Source organism: Danio rerio, chromosome 8 (genome assembly GCF_049306965.1).
Source record: "Danio rerio strain Tuebingen ecotype United States chromosome 8, GRCz12tu, whole genome shotgun sequence".
NCBI lineage: Eukaryota > Metazoa > Chordata > Actinopteri > Cypriniformes > Danionidae > Danio > Danio rerio.
In genome coordinates this window covers 26,564,936-26,587,540 of record NC_133183.1, presented here as the reverse complement: position 1 = coordinate 26,587,540, position 22,605 = coordinate 26,564,936, and the positions used below count along the sequence as shown (strand labels likewise).

Below are 22,605 nucleotides of genomic sequence, written 5' to 3'. Positions count from 1 at the left end.
GACTAAACATTATAGGCACACAAAGATACATTTCTTTAAATATTTACAAAGGCATAAATCATATTTTGAGAGGATCTAACTGTACATTCACCTTATAAATGACTGATGATTGTGGAAGAAGTTTGTGTTACTTATGATCAGCGCAGTTTGTGATGCTCATTTGGAGCTGAGATAAGCTTCAAATATTCTTCTGTCTGTCTGTGTGTCTGTGTGTGTGTGTGTGTGTGTGTGTGTGTGTGTGTGTGTGTGTGTTGATGTTGTTAATAAATATTGTGTGTGTCGTGTTTCTACTCCTCAATAAAAGTGATGACATCATACTGGATGCCCTGCTCTTGCAGTTGTTCAGGTGTGGCTTCAGTGTAAACCGGGTCATTGCTGCATCTGCAACAGCTACACACACACATACACAGAGCAAAATTTAACCATAATAAGAGTGAAATATTTTATGATTTTAATCGATTTGAAGCATTTGTGTTTAATCATTTGTATGATGTTATTTTACGTTTGATCAATTTCTGTACCTTACTGTAAAAAATGCTGGTTTCCTCACAATTCCTTCATGTTGTCCCAATAGAAAACAAGTTAACGTAATCGTTCTTATAAAATTAAGTGAATTAAACATAAAATAATTAAGTTGTCCCCAAAAATGGTGCTGTTTTAACTCATTTTAAAGTCGTTTGAACAAGCTGAAAAGTCACTTTTTGGGTGCCGAATTCTGTTAGACTCCCCAGAAAACCATAAAGCGCCGTTTAATTGTATTTTTTATATTTGCGCTTTTGTATTTTTCTATGCTTTTAAATTGTTTAATATATTTGATGTGGATACACTCCACTTCATGAACAAAACATCCCAATCATGATAAAATGAACAATTCTTTCTAAATAAAGCTATTTAAGTTATCTGGTTAAATGGTATTCATATGACAATATATAAACATCGCAGAAAAACTAAATATCACAAAGTCATTTATTTACAGTCTCATGCAGCCATGAAAGCTTGTAGAAAATAGTTCTGTTTTTTGCATTTTAATTGAAGGTAAAAGGTGAAAGGTCATACCAGTGACCACTGAATGAGCGACTGCTTCCAGGTCTTCAGGGGCCACAACCTGCTGTCTGGTGGTGACGATGGTGTCTATCCTGAGACAGAGCAATCTGACACACAACACAGAGGAGATTTACACTGACATCAGGGAACATTTAAACAAAAATTATGTACTACAAGCAAAATTTGTTTTCCTTTTTGTCTTTAAAAATGTAATGAATACAGGATAGCTTTGTCAAAACTGTCGTCTCCATTCAGATGAGTCTGTGAAAAAGGCTGAAAAATGCTGTACTATTCACGTCAGGCCAGTAGTTGGCAATTTCTCTTTATAAAATACACTATGTGCCTGCAAACATATGATGTTTATAGTTTTGTTGTATTGTTAAGTAATCTGTAATCTACACTTACATGCCACGTAATCTACAAAGACAATATTAATTTAAATCTGGATCATTTTCAACAACTTGTTCTTAAAAACTAAGAAACTACCAGAACTACCAAAAAACCTCCAGAAAAAAAAAAACAAAACAATAAAGTTTCTGATTTAGTTAAGACATACATCATGCATTGATTTTACTGTTAATGCTAAGTAAACACAAACAGTTCAAGTATCCATGAGAAATCATGTCACAGTTGAATTACAGTAATTACAACATGAACAAAGTAAACAAGTGTGCCAGTATTGGCTCTGAACTCAACCTGTTGTTCCTGTAGAAACGTCCCATCATGTTCATACTGAATGTGAGTGATTTGCCCGTCCCCCATCTGCAATTCAAGTTTCATAATGATGAAACATAACATCCAACAGACCATACAAGAAGTTGAAAGTCCTTCTTGGGTTGCAGTTACAGATCAGATGAGCCATCAGTGAACTGTTCATTAAAAACCATGAGAAGTTCTGGACTCTTGGGTTGTGAATGATGTAAAGCACAAAGACTAACCTGAATGCGGTTACCATCAGATACCAGCACATATTCTCATAGGTGCAAATGCTGAACTCCATCCTGAGAGATGATATACTGGACCTGAGAAAAGAGAGTGGAAGAGGCAGTAAATTTAATTTTGGCATTTAAAACAAGGAAATATGAAGCTGAAGACGCTTACTGGTGTTATTTTCAAGAATCAAAACTAGAAGTGTGATTTACTTTAGTTTTTTCAGATATTCAAATGTGTCCAGTATATTTCATCCCTAATCAAAACGTACATTGCAAAACCTCAGTTTCTTTCTTACAGGATCAGAAAATATATATTGGTCTCTTCTTTGAGTTTAGGGAAAAAAAACAAAGTAAAGTGGTTGGGAGTAAGATTTGTTATACTATATATTGTTTTGGAGGTTAGTTTTGTGTATTTATTTTCCTCACCCTTCTCTCTCAGCCTTTCACTCCACTCTTAGGTTTCTTATTGAGTCAGGTAACTGTCCATCATTGTATTGACGGTGCCAGATCCACCAATCCCCGGATGAGCCACGGGGATTTAAAGCTGCTACAGATCAGTGTTTGGTGTGCGCTCTGCCTCAGCATACCTTTGTGCGCCACACTTTTGCAGTTTTGTCATGCTTAGGCTATTAGGTGATTTATTATCTTTATTATTATTTATTATTCACTGTGGTAATTAGAGTTTACTTGTTAAACTTTGCTGGGTTTGAGTAAAGGCTTTGATGGTTGTTGTGTGATTCTAAACTGAACCTTATGACCTTCTTGTAAGGTTTGTTTTAGTTTAGATTGATTTTCTTTAGGATTAGTTTGAGTTTCGCCCCCTGTGTAGTTTTGAGTTTTGTAGTTTAATTAGTTAAGATCGGGTGTCGTGAATGAAGATATCGATATTTATTTTTGTCGCCTAGTTTAGACATTAGATTTCAGGATTGTTTTGTTTTGTTAATTTCTCTGATTTGGCTCACACTCATTGTTTTTTTCGTTTAAAGACAATATTGTAAATGTTTATTTCTTTGTCTATTATTATTGTTACATCTTTTGCTTAAACCATTGAGTAAAAAATGCTTAAATTCTGAATCAATTCCTGCCTCATCCTTAATCTGTCACACACATTACATTTATCTCACATAATGTTACAGCATTCCTTTTTAACATCATAAAATCATAACAACAAGAAAGAAATATAGTCTTGTTTTCACAAAAAATGTCAACATTAAGGCAGTTTTTCATTAAAACAAAATATGACAGTGAAAAAGAAAAATAAACTTGTTTTTTTATATTATTTTCCGTATTTTAAGGAGATACTCACTGAATCTTGACTTTTTACAATGATTATGAGAAGACATAAACTAAAATATAATTCAGTGTAACAATAGATATTAGACTTTAGAATTTTGTCAGACATATTTTAAACAAGAATCATTTGATAACATGTTCATAACTATATTTAAAGATCATAGTATAGCATTAAAATACTAATTAATTGTTATTTGAAATCTTTATACTTTCCACTATCCTTCAAACCACTAAATTTTGCTCATTTGTCTGCAAAAGTATTTAAAAAAAAAAGGTTTAAAACCTTAAAACTAGGGCAGGATAAAAAATCACTTATTATTTAATATATTTTAGAAAATGTAGTTCAAATTAAAAATCTGTTCAAAACCAAACTTTAGAGTGTGTGTTTACTGCTTGTCTGAAAACAGCTTTAATAAATGAGTCATACCTCAGTGACCTGGTTGTCTCTGGTCATTAAGTGCTGTACGGTCTGTCCATCTACTGTTGTGATCTGCTGAATATATGCCGCCTCCTCCTAAGAAAAGAAGCGTTTTATCAAAAACATGCCTTTAAAACCTGAATTTATATTACATTTATCACTTTATAAAATCTAAACCACCTTGTATTGGATACAATATCAAATGTAATACTCTTCTTTGTGATTTTCCATAACCACCCAACATTAAATACAGGCTGTAAATGAGAAAGTCAGAAAGACTTTAATCCTGAGCCACAATGATGTGTTTCTGCCTTTAAAACATGCCTTTAAAACCTGAATTTATATTACATTTATCACTTTATAAAATCTAAACCACCTTGTATTGGATACAATATCAAATGTAATACTCTTCTTTGTGATTTTCCATAACCACCCAACATTAAATACAGGCTGTAAATGAGAAAGTCAGAAAGACTTTAATCCTGAGCCACAATGATGTGTTTCTGACCCAACGCTTGCTATAATCTCTCTGGGCTGATGACCGTTTGACCCGCCTGCAAATCTATAAATCACAGAAGTAGTAATTTAATGCAACAAAGTAACAAGATGTGTCTAATAAACAGACCAGGGCTGTGTGACTACAGAGTAGAGGAACTATGACGTCACCTTGTAGGCCATTCAGCTGCTAGCATAAAACTGTTTCTTTTCAATAAAATCCCCAAAAGATTTTCCCATAGACTTCTCGAAGATTGCAAATAATTAGCTCTGTGTTCAAACACAGTTCATTACACTTACACATTTTGTCCAACCGGATAATCTTCACACGACATTTATACAGACCTACAGTACATGCCTTTTGGATAGTTTCCCAATGAAAAATACATTTGTTTTGCTTTACAGTTGTTGTATAAATTTTCAAACATTTACTGTACTGTTTTAGAAATGTGCCTATATATTCTTATCATAACACATGTTTAAATAAGTGTATTGCCTGGGTGCACATAGCCCGTTAACCTTAGTGAAAACCTAGCTATGACTGTCAATTAAAAATCCCATATTCTTTTTCATGGACAACAGAAATAAGGGACAAGTCTATCAAATCCCTGCAAATGCCATCATGGATAGAGAACATTAATATTCTTTTGTTTTTTTATGAAGTACTGAGAAAAGCAGCCCATACAGTCACATATGATATACGTTTTAAGGTGAGTGTAAAAGAGTTTAAGGAGGAGTATAAATATTGCATTTATAGTTAAAAATTTGTTCAGATGAAGAAAAAAAGACAAAAAAATCATTAGATGTACGTTAATGTAAAATGATCATGTTAAAATGTCAGTAAATATTTATATATATTTTACAAATTTATTCACAACTTTGCATTACTGAGAGCAGGAAAGAGACCGGGTGTCCTATGGTAAGCAGAATCTTCATTAAATAGCTTTATTTAAATAAATGATACCCTAACCCTGATAAAACAAATGAATTTGTCATAATGGTCATTATCTTCACTCAATATGAAGGCCCAATAAGAAAAAAACTACAACCTATATAAAATATGATTTATGAAAACACTTTCACCAAATAACAGACAAATCCAAATGTCCAACACAAGCTGTAAATTTAAAGCGGGCCGCATTCCAGAGTAGTTCAGCTTGAAGATGTATAATGTTTAATTTCATTTTCTTGTCGGCTTAGTCCCTTTATGAATCTGGGGTCGCCACAGCGGAACGAACCGCCAACTTATCCAGCAAGTTTTTACGCAGCGGATGCCCTTCCAGCCACAACCCATCTTTGGGAAACATCCACACACACATTCACACACTACGGACAATTTTAGCTTACCCAGTTCACCTGTACTGCATGTCTTTGGACTGTGGGGGAAACCGGAGCACCCGGAGAAAACCCACGCGAAGGCAGGGAGAACATGCAAACGCCAACTGAGCCGAGGTTCAAACCAGCGACCCAGCGATCTTCTTGCTGTGAGCGAAAGCACTACCTACTGCGCCACTGCCTCTCCTATGACGTATAATGGGCTCTATTTTGACGGTCCATGCGCAGAGCACAAAACGCAGGGCTCAAAAGCTTTCAGGGCGTGTCAGAACGCATTTTTGCTAATTTAAGGACGGGAAAATCCGCTTTGCGCCATGGCGCATGGTCTAAAAGGGTTGAGCTTATTTTCTTAATGAGTTATAGCTGTGTTTTGAAAATAAACCAATTAAAGCCTCATCTCCAATTACCTTTAAGAGCCAGCTGCAAGTTCACTTTCGCTTTTGCTCTTGTGGATAGGAAAACCTTTACGCACAGACTCAATTAGCCTGTAAATAATTAATTTCATTTGTTAAGCGCAAAGATTTGTTTAAAAACTATTTCTAAATTCAGTTCTAATTTCTAGCAAACAAATAAATGAACAATAATAACCAAGTGTGGTCAAAATACTGAGTTATTTCCAAATACACCTGCCATGCCCCATATGGTCTAAAATTTGACAGGTGGACAAATCTAAGCTTGTTTTTAATAAAACAAATATAAATATGGATATAATTAATAATACTGCTAATAATAATAACATTATACAAAAGCAAATTGAATGAACTGAAAAAGCCTCCCGAGAAGAAGAAAGTAAGGCAGTGGTTTTTTAAATCTTCATGTAGGCTAGAAATTAATATGTTTTGTAATATTTTAATCATTTATATCCTGTATATATCCTTATTATATATATATATATATATATATATATATATATATATATATATATATATATATATCCATCCTTAAGATATTATATATTTTTCATATGTAAAGATGTTTGCGTATTGCTCTGCATCTTGTGTGTAGTGTGTAAGCCAGGCGCACTTTGCGCCAGACAATAGACCGACTTTGTTCTGGTCTAAAGATCAGACTATTTACAGTTTCTCAAAATAGCAACGCGCCAAAACACGCCTGCTTTTTTAGACCAGAACGCCCATGGACACACATTTGAGCGCAGATGCATTTGCTATTTAAACAGCGTGGCGCAAAACCTCAAAATGACCCTTGCGCCGAGCTAAAAGTAGCAAAAGAGTATTGTGCTGCGCCTTGCGCCACATTGCGCCGGGTGTATGATAGGGCCCAATGTCTGATTAAAAAAAAAAAAAAAAAAGTGGGATGTATCTGATGTGTTTTGTGTTGTAAAATAAAGTGTAGTATCTTGAGTTTGTGGTAGCCACAAACCTTATTTAAGTGATTTAACCAAAATCACATTTTAAAAAACCCATTGACTTTGGGACAAGGGAACCGGAACTCGCTTCAGGATTTTTGCAACAAATTGACATCATAGTTCCTCCACTCTATTATATTCATTCCGGCACTTACTCTGCAGTGTGGCTAAAGCTTCTTCATCGCTGTTGATGATGATGGTCTGCTGTGAGGGGACGGAGTGAGCTTTACGGAGAGACGGCTCATGAGTGTGAAGCCTCTCCATGTGGAACTTCAGATGGCCGTTACGGTTGAACCTAAAAACAATTTATGAGAGTTTCAATATGAGGGCCAAGGTGTTTCTGTGTTGTTTACACTGGCAATTTATTACGGTTTCAGCTAAAAATCTAATTTAAAAAAATCCTCCGCATCTTAGATGGCCTGTGAGTGTGTAAACTGCCAATTTTTTCAAGCTGGGAAAGCATTTATGGATCTATTTGTAATAATAGTGTAAAGAGCACAAATTCTAAGATTTGCTAATTTATTTGAACGACTCTTTCTCAGTTGCTCACCTTTGGCCGCACACCTGGCAGGAGTAAGGCTTCTCGTTGGTGTGTGTCATCATGTGGTGTCGCAGGTCTTTCATGTTTTTAGAGGCAAAACTGCAGCTGGTGCATTTATGAGGCCTCAAACATGCATGCAAGGCCATGTGAGTCTAGGATAAAATATATATATATATACACATTTATATTTATTATACACAGGCAGAGACTTTAATACAAAGCTACTTCCCCTACACTTACGTTTAGTCAGTCTGTGCGCTTTTTTAAACACATTGTTATATTAAAGTTCCTTCATTTTGTTTTGGAAGTCAAATGATTTACACCCATTTGCAACAGATTCTGAATCATTTCTCAGAGTGTCTGAAACAAATAATTTAAGGATCCTGTCTCTTTAATAGCTACATTCAGAGAGGGTATTATTTTCTGAAATCTGAAAATCAGCTTTGAAAGCTTCTTATAGAGATAGTTCACTACAAAATGAAAATTTACGCACATTCGAGCGATTCCAAAACTTTACGGTTTTCTTTCTTCTGTTGAACATAAAAAAAAGATATTTTGAAGAAAGCTGGAAACCTGTAACCACTGACCTCCATAGTAGGAAAAACAATACTGTAGAAGTCAATGGTTACAGGTTTCCAGTTGTCTTCAAAATATAATATTTGTGGTTTAACAAAAGAAAGAAACTAAAATAAATGAGCTACTTGAGTAAATAATGAGGAATGTTTTTTTTTTTGGCAGAACTGTTTTTTCCTTTAAGTGCTCACCGGCCACTTTAATAGGTAAACCTTATTAGTACCAGGTTGGACTCAGAATGCATTTAGAACTGCCCTAATACTTTATGGCATAGATTCAACAAGGGACTGGAAATATTCCTTAGAGATTTGGGTTCATATTGATATGACAGCATCACGCAGTTGCGGCAGATTTATTGGCTGCCAATCCATGATGTAAATCTCCTGTTCCACAACATCCCAAAGGTGCTCTATTGGATTGAAAGCTGGTGACTGTGGAGGCCATTTAAGTACAGTGAACTCATTGTCATGTTCAAGAAACCAGTCTGAGATGATTCGCGCTTTATGACATGGTGCTTTATCCTGCTGGAAGTAGCCATCAGAAAATAAGTACACTGTGTTCATAAAGGGAAGGACATGGTCAGCAACAATACTCAGGTAGACTGTGGTGTTGACACAATGCTCAATTGATACTAATGAACCCAAAGTAAGCCACGAAAATATCTCCCACAGCATTACACCACCACCAAATCAAATCAAATCACTTTTATTGTCACATCATCAGCAGCACGTGTGCTATGATGAGTGAAAAGCTTAGGTGCTGGCTCCAGACAGTACAAAATACAGACAGTGCAAATACAGCGACAATGTGAAATTGACAGCGATATGTACAATGAATAGGCATCCACATAGTTGTAGGCAGTATTGTTTCAAGTGTGGATTGATTAAAGTGCAGTGCATGCTACATATTGATGGTGTTCCGTGAGGGGTATGGAAGAGTCTGTTGGGTGTGTTAGGTGTTCATCAGCCTGATAGTCTGAGGAAAGAAGCTTTCCTTCAGTCGGCTGGTGCGTGACCGGATGCTGCAGAACCGTCTGCCTGAGGGTTGCAGAGAGAAAGGTCTATGGCTTGGGTGGCTGGAGTCACTGATAACTCTCTTGGCTTTCCTCATACACCGCCTGGTGTAGATGTCCTGGAGGGAGGGAAGCTCACCTCCTGCTACGCCTCCAGCAGTTCGCACAATCCTATGTAGGCTTTTGCGATTGCTGCTGGTGCTATTTTTGTACCAGGTGGTGATACAGCCAGACAGGATGCTCTCCACAGTGCATGTGTACAATGAGCGGAGGATGTGGGGACTCATTCCAAAACTCCTGAGACGCCTGAAGAAGAAGAGGCGTTGTTGTGCCTTCCTCAGCACTGCGTCTGTGTGAGCAGTCCATGTCAAATCCTCAGCGATGTGTACTCCAAGAAACTTGAAAGTGCTGACTCTCTCCACTGGCATCCCATATGATGGTGATGGGGGTGTGTTCTCTGTTTTCTAGGTGAGACAGAGCAGTGTGCAAGGTGAAAGCAATTGCATCATCAGTTGAGCGGTTATTCCTGTATGCAAATTGCAGAGGGTCAGTGTGTGCAGGCAGTACAGAGCAGCCTGAACCAGTGATACAAGGCTGGATGGATCCATGTTTTCATGTTGTTGACGGCAAATTTTGACCCTACCATTCGAATGTTGCAGCTGAAATTGAGACTTATCAGACGAGGCAATGTTTTTCCAGTCTTGTATTGTCCAATTTTGATAAGCCTGTATGAATTGTAGCCTCAGTTTTCTGTTTTTAGCTGACAGGAGTGGCACCCGGTGTGGTCTTCTGCTGTTGCTGTAGCTCATCCCATACCTCGGTTGTAACAAGTGGTTACTGTTGCCGTTCTATTAGCTGGAACTAGTCTGGCCATTCTTCTCTGACCTCTGGCATCAACAAGGCATTTGCACCCAAAGACCTGCCGCTCACTTGATATTTTCTCTTTTCCTGACCATTCTTTATTAACTTAGAGATGGTTGTGAAATAAAAACCCAGTAGATCAGCAGTTTCTGAAATATTCACACCAGCCTGGCACCAACAACCATGCCACATTCAAAGTCACTTTAATCACCTTTCTTCCCCATTATGATGCTCGGTTTGAACTGCAGCATATCGTCTTGACCATGTCTACATGCCTAAAAACACTGAGTTGCTGCCATGTGATTGTCTGAACTGAAATTGAACATTAATGAGCAGTTGCAGGGTTCTTGCACCATTTTAAAAGTAAAATTTAATGCTTTTTAAGACCTTTTTAAGACCTCAACAAATATAATATATATTTTTATTATTATTATTATTATTATTATATAATATAATTTCAGACCCAAAAATTATATAATTTCTTTGGAATAGGCTACTCATTTTAATGTTTTCGTTAGATTAAAATAAATTGTGCCTCGTCACAGTATGGATAACCCGCAGTACCTGCCTTTTGGGTGTCTGGTGGTGGAATGAGACTGTTATAGCTGACTGTGAGGGGGCGTCTGAACTAGAGCTGTAATCAGGCTATGAAAGGCAGGCCCAATAGAGCCCGAACCCGACAGGTACATTTTGATTGACAGCTTTTTAAAAGCCTGAACCCGTTTATAGCCCGACATTATCCAAATGTGCACATGCACAGATCTTTTGTCTTTTTTCATGAATGAGTTGTTTATATGCGTTAACATTACTTATCCATAACATAGGCTACAGGCCAAGTTGGAACAAAAAAAAATAAAATAAGCCCTCTGTAACATCTTAACATCTCAACACTCTAAACAGGCCTGGGTACATACACTTAACGTTTAAATTGCCCAACACACCAATAAAAAGAAGTCTTTCTTAGCAAATGAATTAAAATAAATGATAAATGATGACGGATATTTGGCAATAACGAAATTAAGATAAAGGCTCAGTGGGATTTGTTTTGCCACTTCTCTTCACAATAAGGCGATGGTGAAGCTGAATAATAAAAGAATAATGCCAGCATTAGCCTGTATACTCTGCATACATTATGATTTTATTAATATTTAGTTATAATTTGAAATTCTTTACTCATCAAGATTAGGTTATGTGTTTTGTGGGGGAACATTATTGAATCCACTGTAAATGGCTTTAGTGCAGTCCTGCGCTCACTGAGCAGCACTGAACACCTTTTCTCTGCTGCTGCTACTGGCCGGGACACACTACTGATCCAGCTAATTTAGCATGTTTTGGGTAGGATTGTTAGTTCATCTTCCACCAGTCAAGAACATTCATTTCATTCTCCATGACAGCAGTTTCAATGCCGCGAGTGTCCTCGTCATGTCCTGTCAGCTCGCTGGACACAGTTTCTTAGTGCTCTACCGTAATACGCAGTGTATGAGCGACCGCCAAAATACCTTAGCGGCTAGAATGACTGTTCGAATAAAACTGTTGGCTGGCCTGACCGCTGACATAATTAGCTCTTTTTGACATCTCTGTCATCATTTGATTCACCTTTGCAGGGATGGATTTCAATGTTGTAACAAACAATTTGATTACTTCCTCGCGCTAATCGAAATGCATCACATGACTGTTCATTTACTGAGCAAGCCCAAGCCTGGCACAACCCCGTCTAAAATGATAGAAAAGTTCGAACCCAACAAAGATCTTCAGCTTTAGTCTGAACTAGTAACATTGTTAGGTCGAGCTGCAAACAATGCAGGGATTAACCTGGACCCGCTATGACTAGCTGCTGCAACGTCCAGCTGCTGCTTTCCTCCTTTCATGTGATACTCGACGACTTTGAGCCCCATGGTCCCTAACGAAAAGTTCTTTTTGCAGAATTTACACATTGCCTCTTTGCTACGTCGTTAAATTTACATTTTCCCATCTTTGCATTTTGAACCTCACATCAACAACCGCGTAATGACAGCACGCAGGTGCAGACCGGCGTCAGCGTCTGTACTCTGTAGGGCAGTGGTTCCCAACCTGGGGTCCGCGCCCCCCTAAGGGGGGCGCCAGAGTTCACAGGGGGGGGCGCGGGAGAGGATAAGTATTGAGATAGAAAAGGGCATAAAAATGCTCCACTATTATAAAGGGCTTTGCAATTAATCGAAAATCCGATTTAGATTTCGGTTTCAAACGATTATAAAAAAGCATTAATCGAGATAAATGATTATTGCATCATATTTTGCCACGTTCCAGTTGTACACGCGTTGCTCTTAAAAGCGCGAAAGAGCTTATGTGTGTGTGCAGCACGTACACGCAGTCAGAAGCATGCGGCCGGTCAGCATTCACTCTCATTCACACACTGAGATGAGCAGAGGAGCGCAGACATCTAAAGTCATCTTAACGTGAGCGCTTTAATGGTCAAATAGGTGTCAAAACGCGGTGTTTAGTGATTATTTACATTAACCCTCATTTGTGTAATAAACAAACGAGTTGAGGATCAAAAGACGTGAAAGAGAAACCATTAAAGAGACAGCGCGCTATAATCCTTCTGCCGCCTGTTTTTATTATTATTAAACAAACATAACAAGAAAACCCTCGCTGCTCTTGACTGAAGGACTGCTGTAGCTAAAGTGTTTTTCTTACAGTGAAGATGCTTAAAGCACAGTTTGTTTCATATTTTTATTTTATTCTATTGTATTTATTTCTCTTTCCTTTGCAGGGTGGAAAATAACTGTATGTATACAACTGAAGTCAGAATTATTAGCCCTCTTGAAAATTAGCAAACCTTTTCCTGCCCAATTTCTGTTTCATGGAAAGAATATTTTATTAACTTATTTCTGAACATAATAGTTTTGATATCTCATTTCTAATTACTGAGATTTCTTTTAGTCTTTGCTATAATGACAGCACATAATATTTTACTAGATATTTTTCAAAATACAAGCATTCAGATTAAAGTGCAGTTCAAAGGCTTAATTAGAGTAATAAGGCAAGTCATTATAACGGTAGTTTATTCTGCAGACAATCAAAAATATATATTGCTTAAGGGGGCTAATAATATTGACCTTAAATTGGTTTCAAAATATTTATATTCAAGCTAAAATAAAACAAATAGAAGAAAAAATATTATAGGAAATACTGTTAAATTTCCTTGCTCTGTTAAACATAATTTGGGAAATATTTATTTTTAAAAAAAAAATCTCAGGAGCGCTAATAATTTTGACTTTAACTGGCAATGGTTTTGAATAATCGTGATTACAATTATGACCAAAATAATCGTGATTATGATTTTTCCCAAAATCAAGTAGCCCTACTATTATATATGTATTTTTAAGTACCAAAAAAAAAAATCTAAACACATACTTTAAATTCCAACATAATAGTGAAAATAATTAAAATAAATAACTTGAAATAATTATTTAAATTTTGCTCACTCGCACAATCTGCTTGTCAACGTGTCGTAAAGGCAAAATAAAAAAAAAAATGGCAGACAAACGTAAATGCAGTGATTCTTCAGAGGCGAAGAAAAAGATTAGACAGTATGACAAAGCCTACCTAGATTTTGGTTTTATTGAAGGCCAAGACAAGTTAAAACTGATTAATTAATATGTTCTATACATACTACTATATATTAATATTACACAAACACACACACACACACACACACACACACACACACACACACATATATATATATATATATATATATATATATATATACACACACACACACACACACACACACAGTACATATATATACAGTTAAAGTCAGAATGATTAGCCCCCTTTTGATTTTTTTCTTCTTTTTTATATATTATCCAAATGATTTTTAATAGAGCAAGGAAATTTTCACAGCATGTCTGATAATATTTTTTCTTCTGGAGAAAGTCTTATTTGTTTTATTTCGGCTACAATAAAAGCAGTTATTAATTTTAAAAAAAAACATTTTTGGGACAAAATTATTAGCCCCTTTAAGCAATTTTTTTTTCGATAGTCTACAGAACAAACCATCGTTATACAATAACTTGCCTAATTACCCTAACCTACCTAGTTAACCTAATTAACCTAGTTAAGCCTTTAAATGTCTGTAAGCTGTATCGAAGTGTCTTGAAAAATATCATGTAAAATATTATTTACTGTCATCATGACAAATATAAAACAAATCAGTTATTAGAAATGAGTTTTTAAAACTATTATGCTTAGGAATGTGCTGAAACAATCTTCCCTCCATTAAACAGAAATTGGGGGAAAAATAAACAGGGGGGCTAATAATTCAGGGGGGCTAATAATTCTGACTTCAACTGTATATATATATATATATATATATATATATATATATATATATATATACACACAGTACATATGTGTGTGCGTGCGTGTGTATTTATATGGTGGGGGGGCTCCAATGTTTGTATATGTTCATGGGGGGGGCCCCAAAGAAAAAGGTTGGGAACCACTGCTGTAGGGAACCTACCGTGATAAGCTAATAAATCATGAAGACTGTCATTTCTCTCCTGTTTCACATACTGAATTAATCAACTATTAGATGTTTACGGTGGACCACTGTGCTTCCCTATCGTCATAAAGCAGACTGGCTGAAAATTTGAAACCTACAGCCACTTTACGGTAAAATTTAAGACATTTCAAGACTTTTTAGGGACCCGCGGGAACCCTGAGTTGGACAGGTGTACATAATAAAGTGGCCTGTGAGTGTATATTTATGATGCATTGCCTTACACCCAAAGCACTTCACAATCATAAGGAGGTCTGTCCACACCACCACCAGTGTACAGCATCCACTTAGATGATGCGATGGCAGCCAAAGGATAACAGCGCCAGTGCGCTCACCACACACCAGCTATTGGCGGAGTAATTCTGCATGTGTATGTCTCTCTCTCTCTCTCTCTCTCTGTCTGCTTTTTTACAATGTGGGAGATTAGAATACCTGTTTATTGTCCTTCCAAATTTGTTTGTCTGTTTTGAGGAAATCTTTTCTGAGGAAATTTTTATTTGTGATTTTAAGTATATTCGGAGACATCGAGTTAAGTGTCAACTGCTGAATTTTTTGAGGACAAGCAAAAATTGCTATTTACAAGACTAGAAAAGACAAAGTTGAACACAGTTTGAATGGTAATTTGGAAGTGGTCTTTTTTTAATTCTGTGAAGTCTAGGATTCTAATTTATCTCCGTTGTTTTAACCAGTTAAACTCTGCTGTTTTGGGATTTCCACCTGGATTTTGCCTACCCAGATTTAAAGGCTTTCCAAATCCACATGCAAAGGTGTAAATGCAAAAATGTATCATCATTTTAAAGAAAACTCTTAGAATTTTCATAAAACACTATTGAAAGTATTTAAAATAACTGTACATGTTGTCTGTGTTATAATAAACACCTAAAAAAAAGAGGCACCTTTTTTTTTTTATGAACTCAAATTTGAAAGTGTACCTTTTAGGTACTGTGTGGTGTAGCGTGCTGTAATTTATTTTGGTGGTTCCTGCACATGTCTGTAATCATAGGAAAAAAGAAAAAGGTCTCTACCGTAATCAATGCAAAAGTTATTGTATTCTAACTGATGAGAGGTGCTGTACAAGCCACAGGGACCGATCCTTGTTTTCATATTTCACTATTCTTTTGTTTGATCAAACATAATTCACTGTGTTTGGACCATGTCAGACATATAATAGGATTACTTATGAACATCACCTTAAAAACAGAGGAGAAATGGCCCTGAAGCACACAGCATAAGGTAAGAGATGACAGCTGTCTGTGCTATCTGGGGCTGCTTAGTGATCATAAATGTATTGTTTTCATTTCGGCACCATGGAAACACAGCGATTCATTCGGCAACTGTTTGATATGAGAATATAACTCAATAAAAAGAATGCTAAAACCGTATGAGCACTGGCAAGAACTTTCATTTGAGATGTAACTTGTACATGTGTCATATGAAAAAAAAATATGAAAATGAACCAATGTAAAATACCCAGCTAAGGTATCCAAAATACTGTGTATTTAAGTGTAAATAGCTTTTGTACAGTAGATTAAAAACAAAATTATACATATCTGCATAAAATAAAGATTCTACACTTTTAAACGAAACCACATACGGGGGTCTGGTGCAATGCTAGCCCTTTGAATCTTAAAGCGAAAGTCGATGACTGGGTCCGTTAAAGCTATGATTGATCTTCTGTCTTTTAGCTTGCTTTAGTAAAAGGGTTAAAGGGATCTTGTGTTTGCACTTGGTTTAAGATAAATGTTTTTGCTTAATTTTGTTTGGTGTTACTTGAAATTGTACTGATTGTTGGATTTTTTTTTATTATAAAATACTTTTAAAATCTCAAAATCTCTCTGGCTGTTTCTCAATATGCATTCTTCAGCGGTCTTGCGTCCTTGTGTTTTCGTGTAACGTCATCATCAGCTGCCAAAGTTCAGTTCCAATACTCAAGACTGCAAGAACAGAGGACGCGTGAAACTTCCCAGATGTGTTCTTGATATCGAGGACACACCGATGCAGACTTAAGCACCGATCTCACTCTGGAAGTCCCAGAAGTCATTGCGACTGGAGGTGGGAAGCGGAGCATTATATACAGATTTATTATTAAAGTTCAGAGATATCACTTATTTACCTCAGTAGTTTTCCTAAATGAAACGGTGAATATAAACATTAGGATGGACATCTTAATAAAGGAATAAACAAATTAAGGGTGTTTGTTTGCTGAAATTCATATTAAAATCAGTTTTATTTATATTGTGCAACGTGTATTTATAATGTTTTTATGCATAGTACAGATTTTAAAAAAGGGAAAAACAATAAATCGTTGTATGAGTGCTGTAATGTTTAAATAATTTTTCATTAAAAACGCGTGAAGGTCATGTGGCCATCAGGAAGAATGCAGCATCTCATTTCTCACAGGACGTGTTCTCTGTTCTCACTGTCTCCCAAGTTCGTTCTTTCAAGGATGACAATTGAGACGCCGTACAGAGGCATTTGCCTTCCTGCCTTGTTGTTTGTTTTAATCTGCCTCTTGTTATTTCTTTTGTTTTTGGTATGAGTTGACAAAGATGACATTGCCATCTTGCTTACTTTCGTTATTTTTATTCTTCATCTGAGATCGTTAGTTGATAAACTTTGCAGTTGCCCCAAAGGATTTGGAGTGGAAATGTCACGCGACTAACATTCTTACAACACCTAGCGAACCTGTGTATAGGCACACCAGGGCTGTTTCTTAATATGCGTTCTTGTCTATACTTGCGTTCTTGTGTTCTTGTGAAACGTCATCAACCGTCACCAAAGTACTGTTCCAATTCAAAGCTCACATCTTGCCAAGTACAGATAAAATTCTCGATGTGTACTTGTTCTGCGGTTTTCACCAAGGATGCTTCGAGAGGTGACTTGTGCAACTTGCGAAGCTCAGGTATCCCAGAATGCAATGCAGCTAAACCAGCAAACGCTAATGGCAGAGGGGAAAACCCACACGGTTTTAAAAATACTCCTTTACTGTGTCACAAAATAAAGTGTTAAAAGTTTTTCAGGCAGAATGTAGTTGTTTTAAACTCGAATCGTCAGTTTATTCACAAAGGTAGCGCGTTTTTGACGATGTGCCTCAGGTTATGCGAACTCCAACTCCCAGCCTGCCAGCGGGAGCTCCTTCATCACCTCCCCCACCGAGAAGAGCTTTACTTCGGCCAGTCCATCTCGGATGTACCGCTGGATCTCATCACTCCATTGTAGTTAAAACATGATTTTTAATTCATCATGTGAATATCTAGCAGACAGTTTTTGGTCTTTAAATCTATCATTTGTTCTCAGGTGTATTATTTTGGCAGTATTATTTTGTTACCTTTTATAACTGTCTTTAATTAGGTTACCATGTTGTACGTTGTTTGTCTTTGTTAGCCAAATTGTTTGACATCATCTTTATTTGTTATCGTGTATACACTTGTATAATTACCATTGCCGTTTATTAAATCTGATAATCAAAGACACATGTCTGTGTATAATAACTCATTTTACTTCACATTTATATGAATATATGAATACATTTTCTTAAATCAATAATGTAGATTTATAATATTAACATAATATTAATTACTGGGTCGTGCTTGATATAATTAAATCATTTTATTGTTAATGTACAGTGAAACTGATGAATCCATGGTGAGTGAGGTAAGAGACGTTATAAAGTACACTGCAGTTGCATTTGAAGAAGTACCCGACTTGTGTCCTTGCGTCCTCGGGAGTTCGTTCTTCCAAATCCGAACTTGGCAAGTCTGAACTTCCAAGGACGCAAGTGTGAACTTTGCGCACTTGATATTGAAAAATTGCCCAGGTTTAGCAGTGAGCGCTGTCTTTGTATTTTTCTGTTTGGTTGGGTTAGAGTAGGTAAGTTAGGCCAGGCACACGCTGAAGACTTGTTTTCTATTATTTTGTTTTCAGTTAGGTGAAAAGGTTATGCGGAGTTAGTTTGTTTTTGTTATTTTCTTTTATTTCACCGACACTTTTGTCCTCTTCCCCTGCAGGGTTTAATTAACCTTTTTAATTATAATTAACCTTTTGTAGTATTTGTTGTTATCTATATTCTTCTTCTTTATTATTACTATTTTCTGTTTAACTTTGATTTTGTATAATAAATTATAATTTTTTGGCAGTATTTTGGATGATGCATGGTTTTCATTTCCTCCCGCATTACACAGAATGGTCTATGGTACAATATAAATGTTACATACTTCAGGCTCTAGATTAACATCAAGAAGTCATAACAAGTAGTAAAACAATACTTACTTGCGATTCATGTATTTTTTGTACTTTTTTTGAAGGAAGCGTTTGGAAGGTCGTCCTCATTTTTTTGGGCAGGAACTCAAGATCATTGAGGCTGGTGTTGATGAAGTATCTCTGTTCTCAGAATCTGACTGGCTGACTCCTTTTTACACTACTGTCCCATTGGAAAACGAAACAGATCTGTTCTCCAATCCGGAGGAACTTGCTTCTTCAGGAGCTCGAGGATCCTCTGTATTGTTGGTTTCAGATGGTGCTGCTGGTGACTCTGTTCATAAAATTTAGGGTTATCCCACTCATATGAAAGTTGCTATTTAAACATTTTCAAGAGTTCACACTTAAACAACATGTAAACTCCGCACAGAAATGCCGACTGGCCAAGCTAGGACTTGAACCATGCTTTCAGGTAGCAGTGTCAGCCACTGAGCCACCGAGTAGCCCGATCTTAAAATTGTGGAAGTGGGAGATGGGATGAATGGATGGGGGGAGGTCTTGCAAAGCGAAGACAGGGAGAAAAGTTAGGCTGGATATTTGTGTTAAATTTTGAATAATCCGATTGGCTAGCTAATGATTACCGATCGGGACCAGCTGCGGTCAATCATATCACACTCCTCTTGAAATTAGTTTGTGAAACTTCACTTATTTTACCTCTGTGACCCAAAAAGCTAGACTAACCCTAACCTGAATCTGGAAGAAATTTGCGAGGAGGCCCCACCATCCTGCGAGGACGTTTCCGTGAGGTAGATGCGGGAGATGATGAAGAGCAGGAGGGAGGAGGAGTGAAGTGCCTGACAGCCAGTCTGGATCTGGCCTCCTCATCAGCTGGTTTATAATCACTGTCACCTGTGTGTACAATTAAAATACATTTAAATATAGGAAATGATGAAATATATAGAATGCAATCTGCACTCCACTGACCTTGATCATCAAGAGCGCCTGCATCAACAACGTCATCTTTTTCCTCTTCAGGCTGCTCCTCCTTCTTGACCTCAACCACTGCTCCAGCCTTGCTTTCAGATTTTCGAGGACTTCCCCGTCCATGTTTCCTTTGGCCTGGACCGTCAGCATGTGAGACAGCACTTCCAGAACGAGAACCAAAAAAAAGCCTGTAGGCATCAGTACTGCTGGAAATTTAAAATCAGCATAATCCAGTTGTGCCTTTTATTTCGTAACTATTTAGTGCTGATTTGGTGTATTTGTAAGTGAGATGGCTTCTGGAAAAATAAACATAAGAGGGAAGGTGGCACCTCAAGGTGGCACAGTAGCTCAGTGGTTAGCACTGTCGCCTCACAGCAAGAGGTTGGCTGGTTCGAGTTCCGGCTGGGCCAGTTTGCATTTCTGTGTGGAGTTTGTATGTTCCCCTTATTGTAGGCATAGGTTTCCTCCCAAAGACATGATAAAGGTTGAGGGCAAACTTTATAGTGGCTTGAAAAAGCCTGTTAAAAGTAGATTATTTAGTTTGAAAAAGTGTCAAGATGACAAAAAGAATGTTGAAGATCCTTGCAGTCAACAATTTAACCATTTAAAGACGGAAACAAGACAGTCCAGCATGAGTTGTTAGCAAGATTCTAGCATGAATTGTTACTAGTATGTTTCTAGCATGAATTAAACAAGGATCAGTGTTTTCTCATCATCCTTATTATCGTTGCTTTATTAATTTGATTATTTGAATCAGTTTTTACCTGTGAAATGATTTTGACTACTGAATAAAGTGAACACATTGCTTAATATAAGAATGTTCAGGTCATCAGGTCACAGACTTTTTATAATTCTATTTTCAGGAGCCACCAAACCAGGGCATAGATCATGGAGACCTCGAGTGGAACTGAAGGACTTGATGATAGTAAACAACTGTTTTCCTGTTTGTGTTGATATTATAATTATGTGTTAATACTGTCTAAAGTGATTTTGATATTATTATTATTATTATTATGTGTTAATAATGTTTAAAGTGATTTCCTTTTTATTCAAGACAGACTTTGTGTAGTGAGAAGCAGTGGTGTAAAGTAACACTACAAATACTTAAACTGCTGTAATTGAGGAGCTTTTCTCAGAAATTGTAATTTACTTAGTAGTTTTAAAAATGTGTGTTGCCTTGAGTACATTTTCAGTGCTGTATCGGTGCTTTTACTCCACTACTTTAACCTGTAGTCACTACTTTATTTTGTCTTGTCTATGGGAATAGGAAAAATCAGTCTTGAGATTCCTGTCCAGTTAAATCGCACACAGAAAGTAAATCGCAACATAAAGATCTACCTCAAGACTTGGGCGATTTATAATTGCAGCAAACTGTTTGCAAGCATTAAAATTGTCCAAAATCTTTATACTCAATGACCCAGAGACTGTTTATATGCATGTCACTGATGAGAAGATCATGGGTGTTTACTGTATGATGACCGAAATGGCCTTAAACACCCAGCAGGCACAAGACCTCAACACGACATCAGACTGACGTTGTCTTCCAATGTCATGGAGACGCTGCATTTTGTTTGGAAATGAAAATCGGATGTCCAACCTAAAATCAACGTCTAAAGATGTTACAGCTTGAGGTTGTGTGGACGTTACCACAATGACAGCTATCAGATGTTGGATTTTGGTCAGTATTTGACATCAACGTGATGTTGGTTTAAGATATTGGCTTGATGCTTTTATAACATAACCTAAAATCAACCAAATATCAACGTCACTTGACATCATTATTGTACATCAAAATGTCTTTAGACGCTGACTGGACATTGAATTATGGTCGCCAATGCATCAGCTTTTTACAGCGTAATACTTACTACTCTCGAGTACTTTAGAAAGGGCTGCTTTTTACTCATACTTTAAGTAATAAATACAACAGATAATTTTACTCTACTTGCACTAAGTTTATAGGCAAGTCATGGCACTTTTACTTAAGTATGATATTTCTGTACTCTTTCCACCACTGATCATATGCAGCAGACAACAGCTTTGTAAAACCAGAATTGTACAATATTATAGCACAACTAATGCAAGAAAATCAGTGTTAGATTCAGATAAAGAGGCTTTGATTTCTTTGGTTTGCATTTAAAGTTCCTGTTTGTAGCCATGTTTAAAGAAAGACATCTGTAAAACTAAAGAAGCTAAAGATGAAACAGCAAATGATCAAAACCTTCTTTATAAGCATTTTAGCTACAGCTAGCAACTGTTTCATAGCAATATGACGTCAATCCTCCAGCCTACAGGTATATACAGACTGTCATTAAAGCAGCATCCACAGAGACATGTCCATTATTCTTCTTAAATACAGTTTTCTCTATACATATTTATTTTACCTTTACAAGGCTAAACATTGTAGGAACACAAAGATAAATTTCTTTCACTATTTACAAAGGCTATAAATGAAACTTACAAAAAATTATAAATGACTGATGATTCTGGAAGAAGTCTGTGTTACTTCTCATGGCAGTTTGTGATGTTAATTTGGAGCTGAGATAAGTTTCTGATATTCCGTCTGTCTCTGTGTGTGTGTGTGTTGATGTGTGTGTTGATAATGTGTGTGTCGTGGTTCTACTCAACAGTAAACACTAAACGTCATGCTGGATGCCCTGCTGGTTGCAGTTGTTGGATGCCATGACAGTGTTAGCATGTAGCATGTTCACACAAAATCAGTACAGTTCGCAGTTAAAACAATTTTTTACCTTTTTTGTAACTCTATAAAACCTAATGTCAACAAAATCTTCAATCTACAAGAATATTAATCATTATTCCAACCTGGTAGCATTCACATCGGTCCAGTGGTTTCTTCGGCTAGAGTGGGTTATTTTGGTGAATGAATCTGTGGTTGAAATGAATTGTGAGAGTCGATTCATTGACCTGTTCATAAATGCAACCGTTGCTTTGTTACTGAATAAATGTCTTATTCACTTAAAACAGGGCTTTACTGCCACCTACTGGCGGGC

General features: G+C 36.7%; 1 protein-coding gene across 2 annotated transcripts; it reads right to left on the bottom strand.

Annotated features, from left to right (window-relative positions):
• Positions 1-3,867: 3,867 nt before the first annotated feature.
• Positions 3,868-22,537, bottom strand: LOC137490316 (zinc finger X-chromosomal protein-like). Of its 2 annotated transcripts, XR_012384341.1 has the most exons (7): positions 22,418-22,537; positions 19,598-19,758; positions 19,361-19,522; positions 18,686-18,947; positions 7,434-7,576; positions 7,039-7,178; positions 3,868-4,249 (listed from the first exon to the last, which is right to left on the bottom strand). XR_012384341.1 is itself a non-coding variant. In XM_005167137.6 (3 exons), exons 1-3 carry the CDS (start codon positions 7,568-7,570, stop codon positions 4,206-4,208), a joined length of 321 nt encoding a protein of 106 aa, XP_005167194.2. In that variant the 5' UTR covers positions 7,571-7,572; the 3' UTR covers positions 4,172-4,205. The 2 variants fall into 2 exon arrangements, 1 of the variants encoding a protein (XP_005167194.2); XM_005167137.6 differs by lacking the exons at positions 18,686-18,947; positions 19,361-19,522; positions 19,598-19,758; positions 22,418-22,537 and having other exon boundaries at positions 4,172-4,249; positions 7,434-7,572.
• Between the last annotated feature and the right edge of the window lie 68 nt (positions 22,538-22,605).

Coding starts and splice junctions, on each gene's coding strand:
- LOC137490316 (XM_005167137.6), bottom strand. CDS start 7,570: ATGGCCTTGCATGCATGTTTGAGGCCTCATAAATGCACCAGCTGCAGT. Junction 7,179..7,433: donor TGCCAGGTGTGCGGCCAAAG/GTGAGCAACTGA, acceptor AATTGTTTTTAG/GTTCAACCGTAACGGCCATC. Junction 4,250..7,038: donor AGCTTTAGCCACACTGCAGA/GTAAGTGCCGGA, acceptor TGTGATTTATAG/ATTTGCAGGCGGGTCAAACG.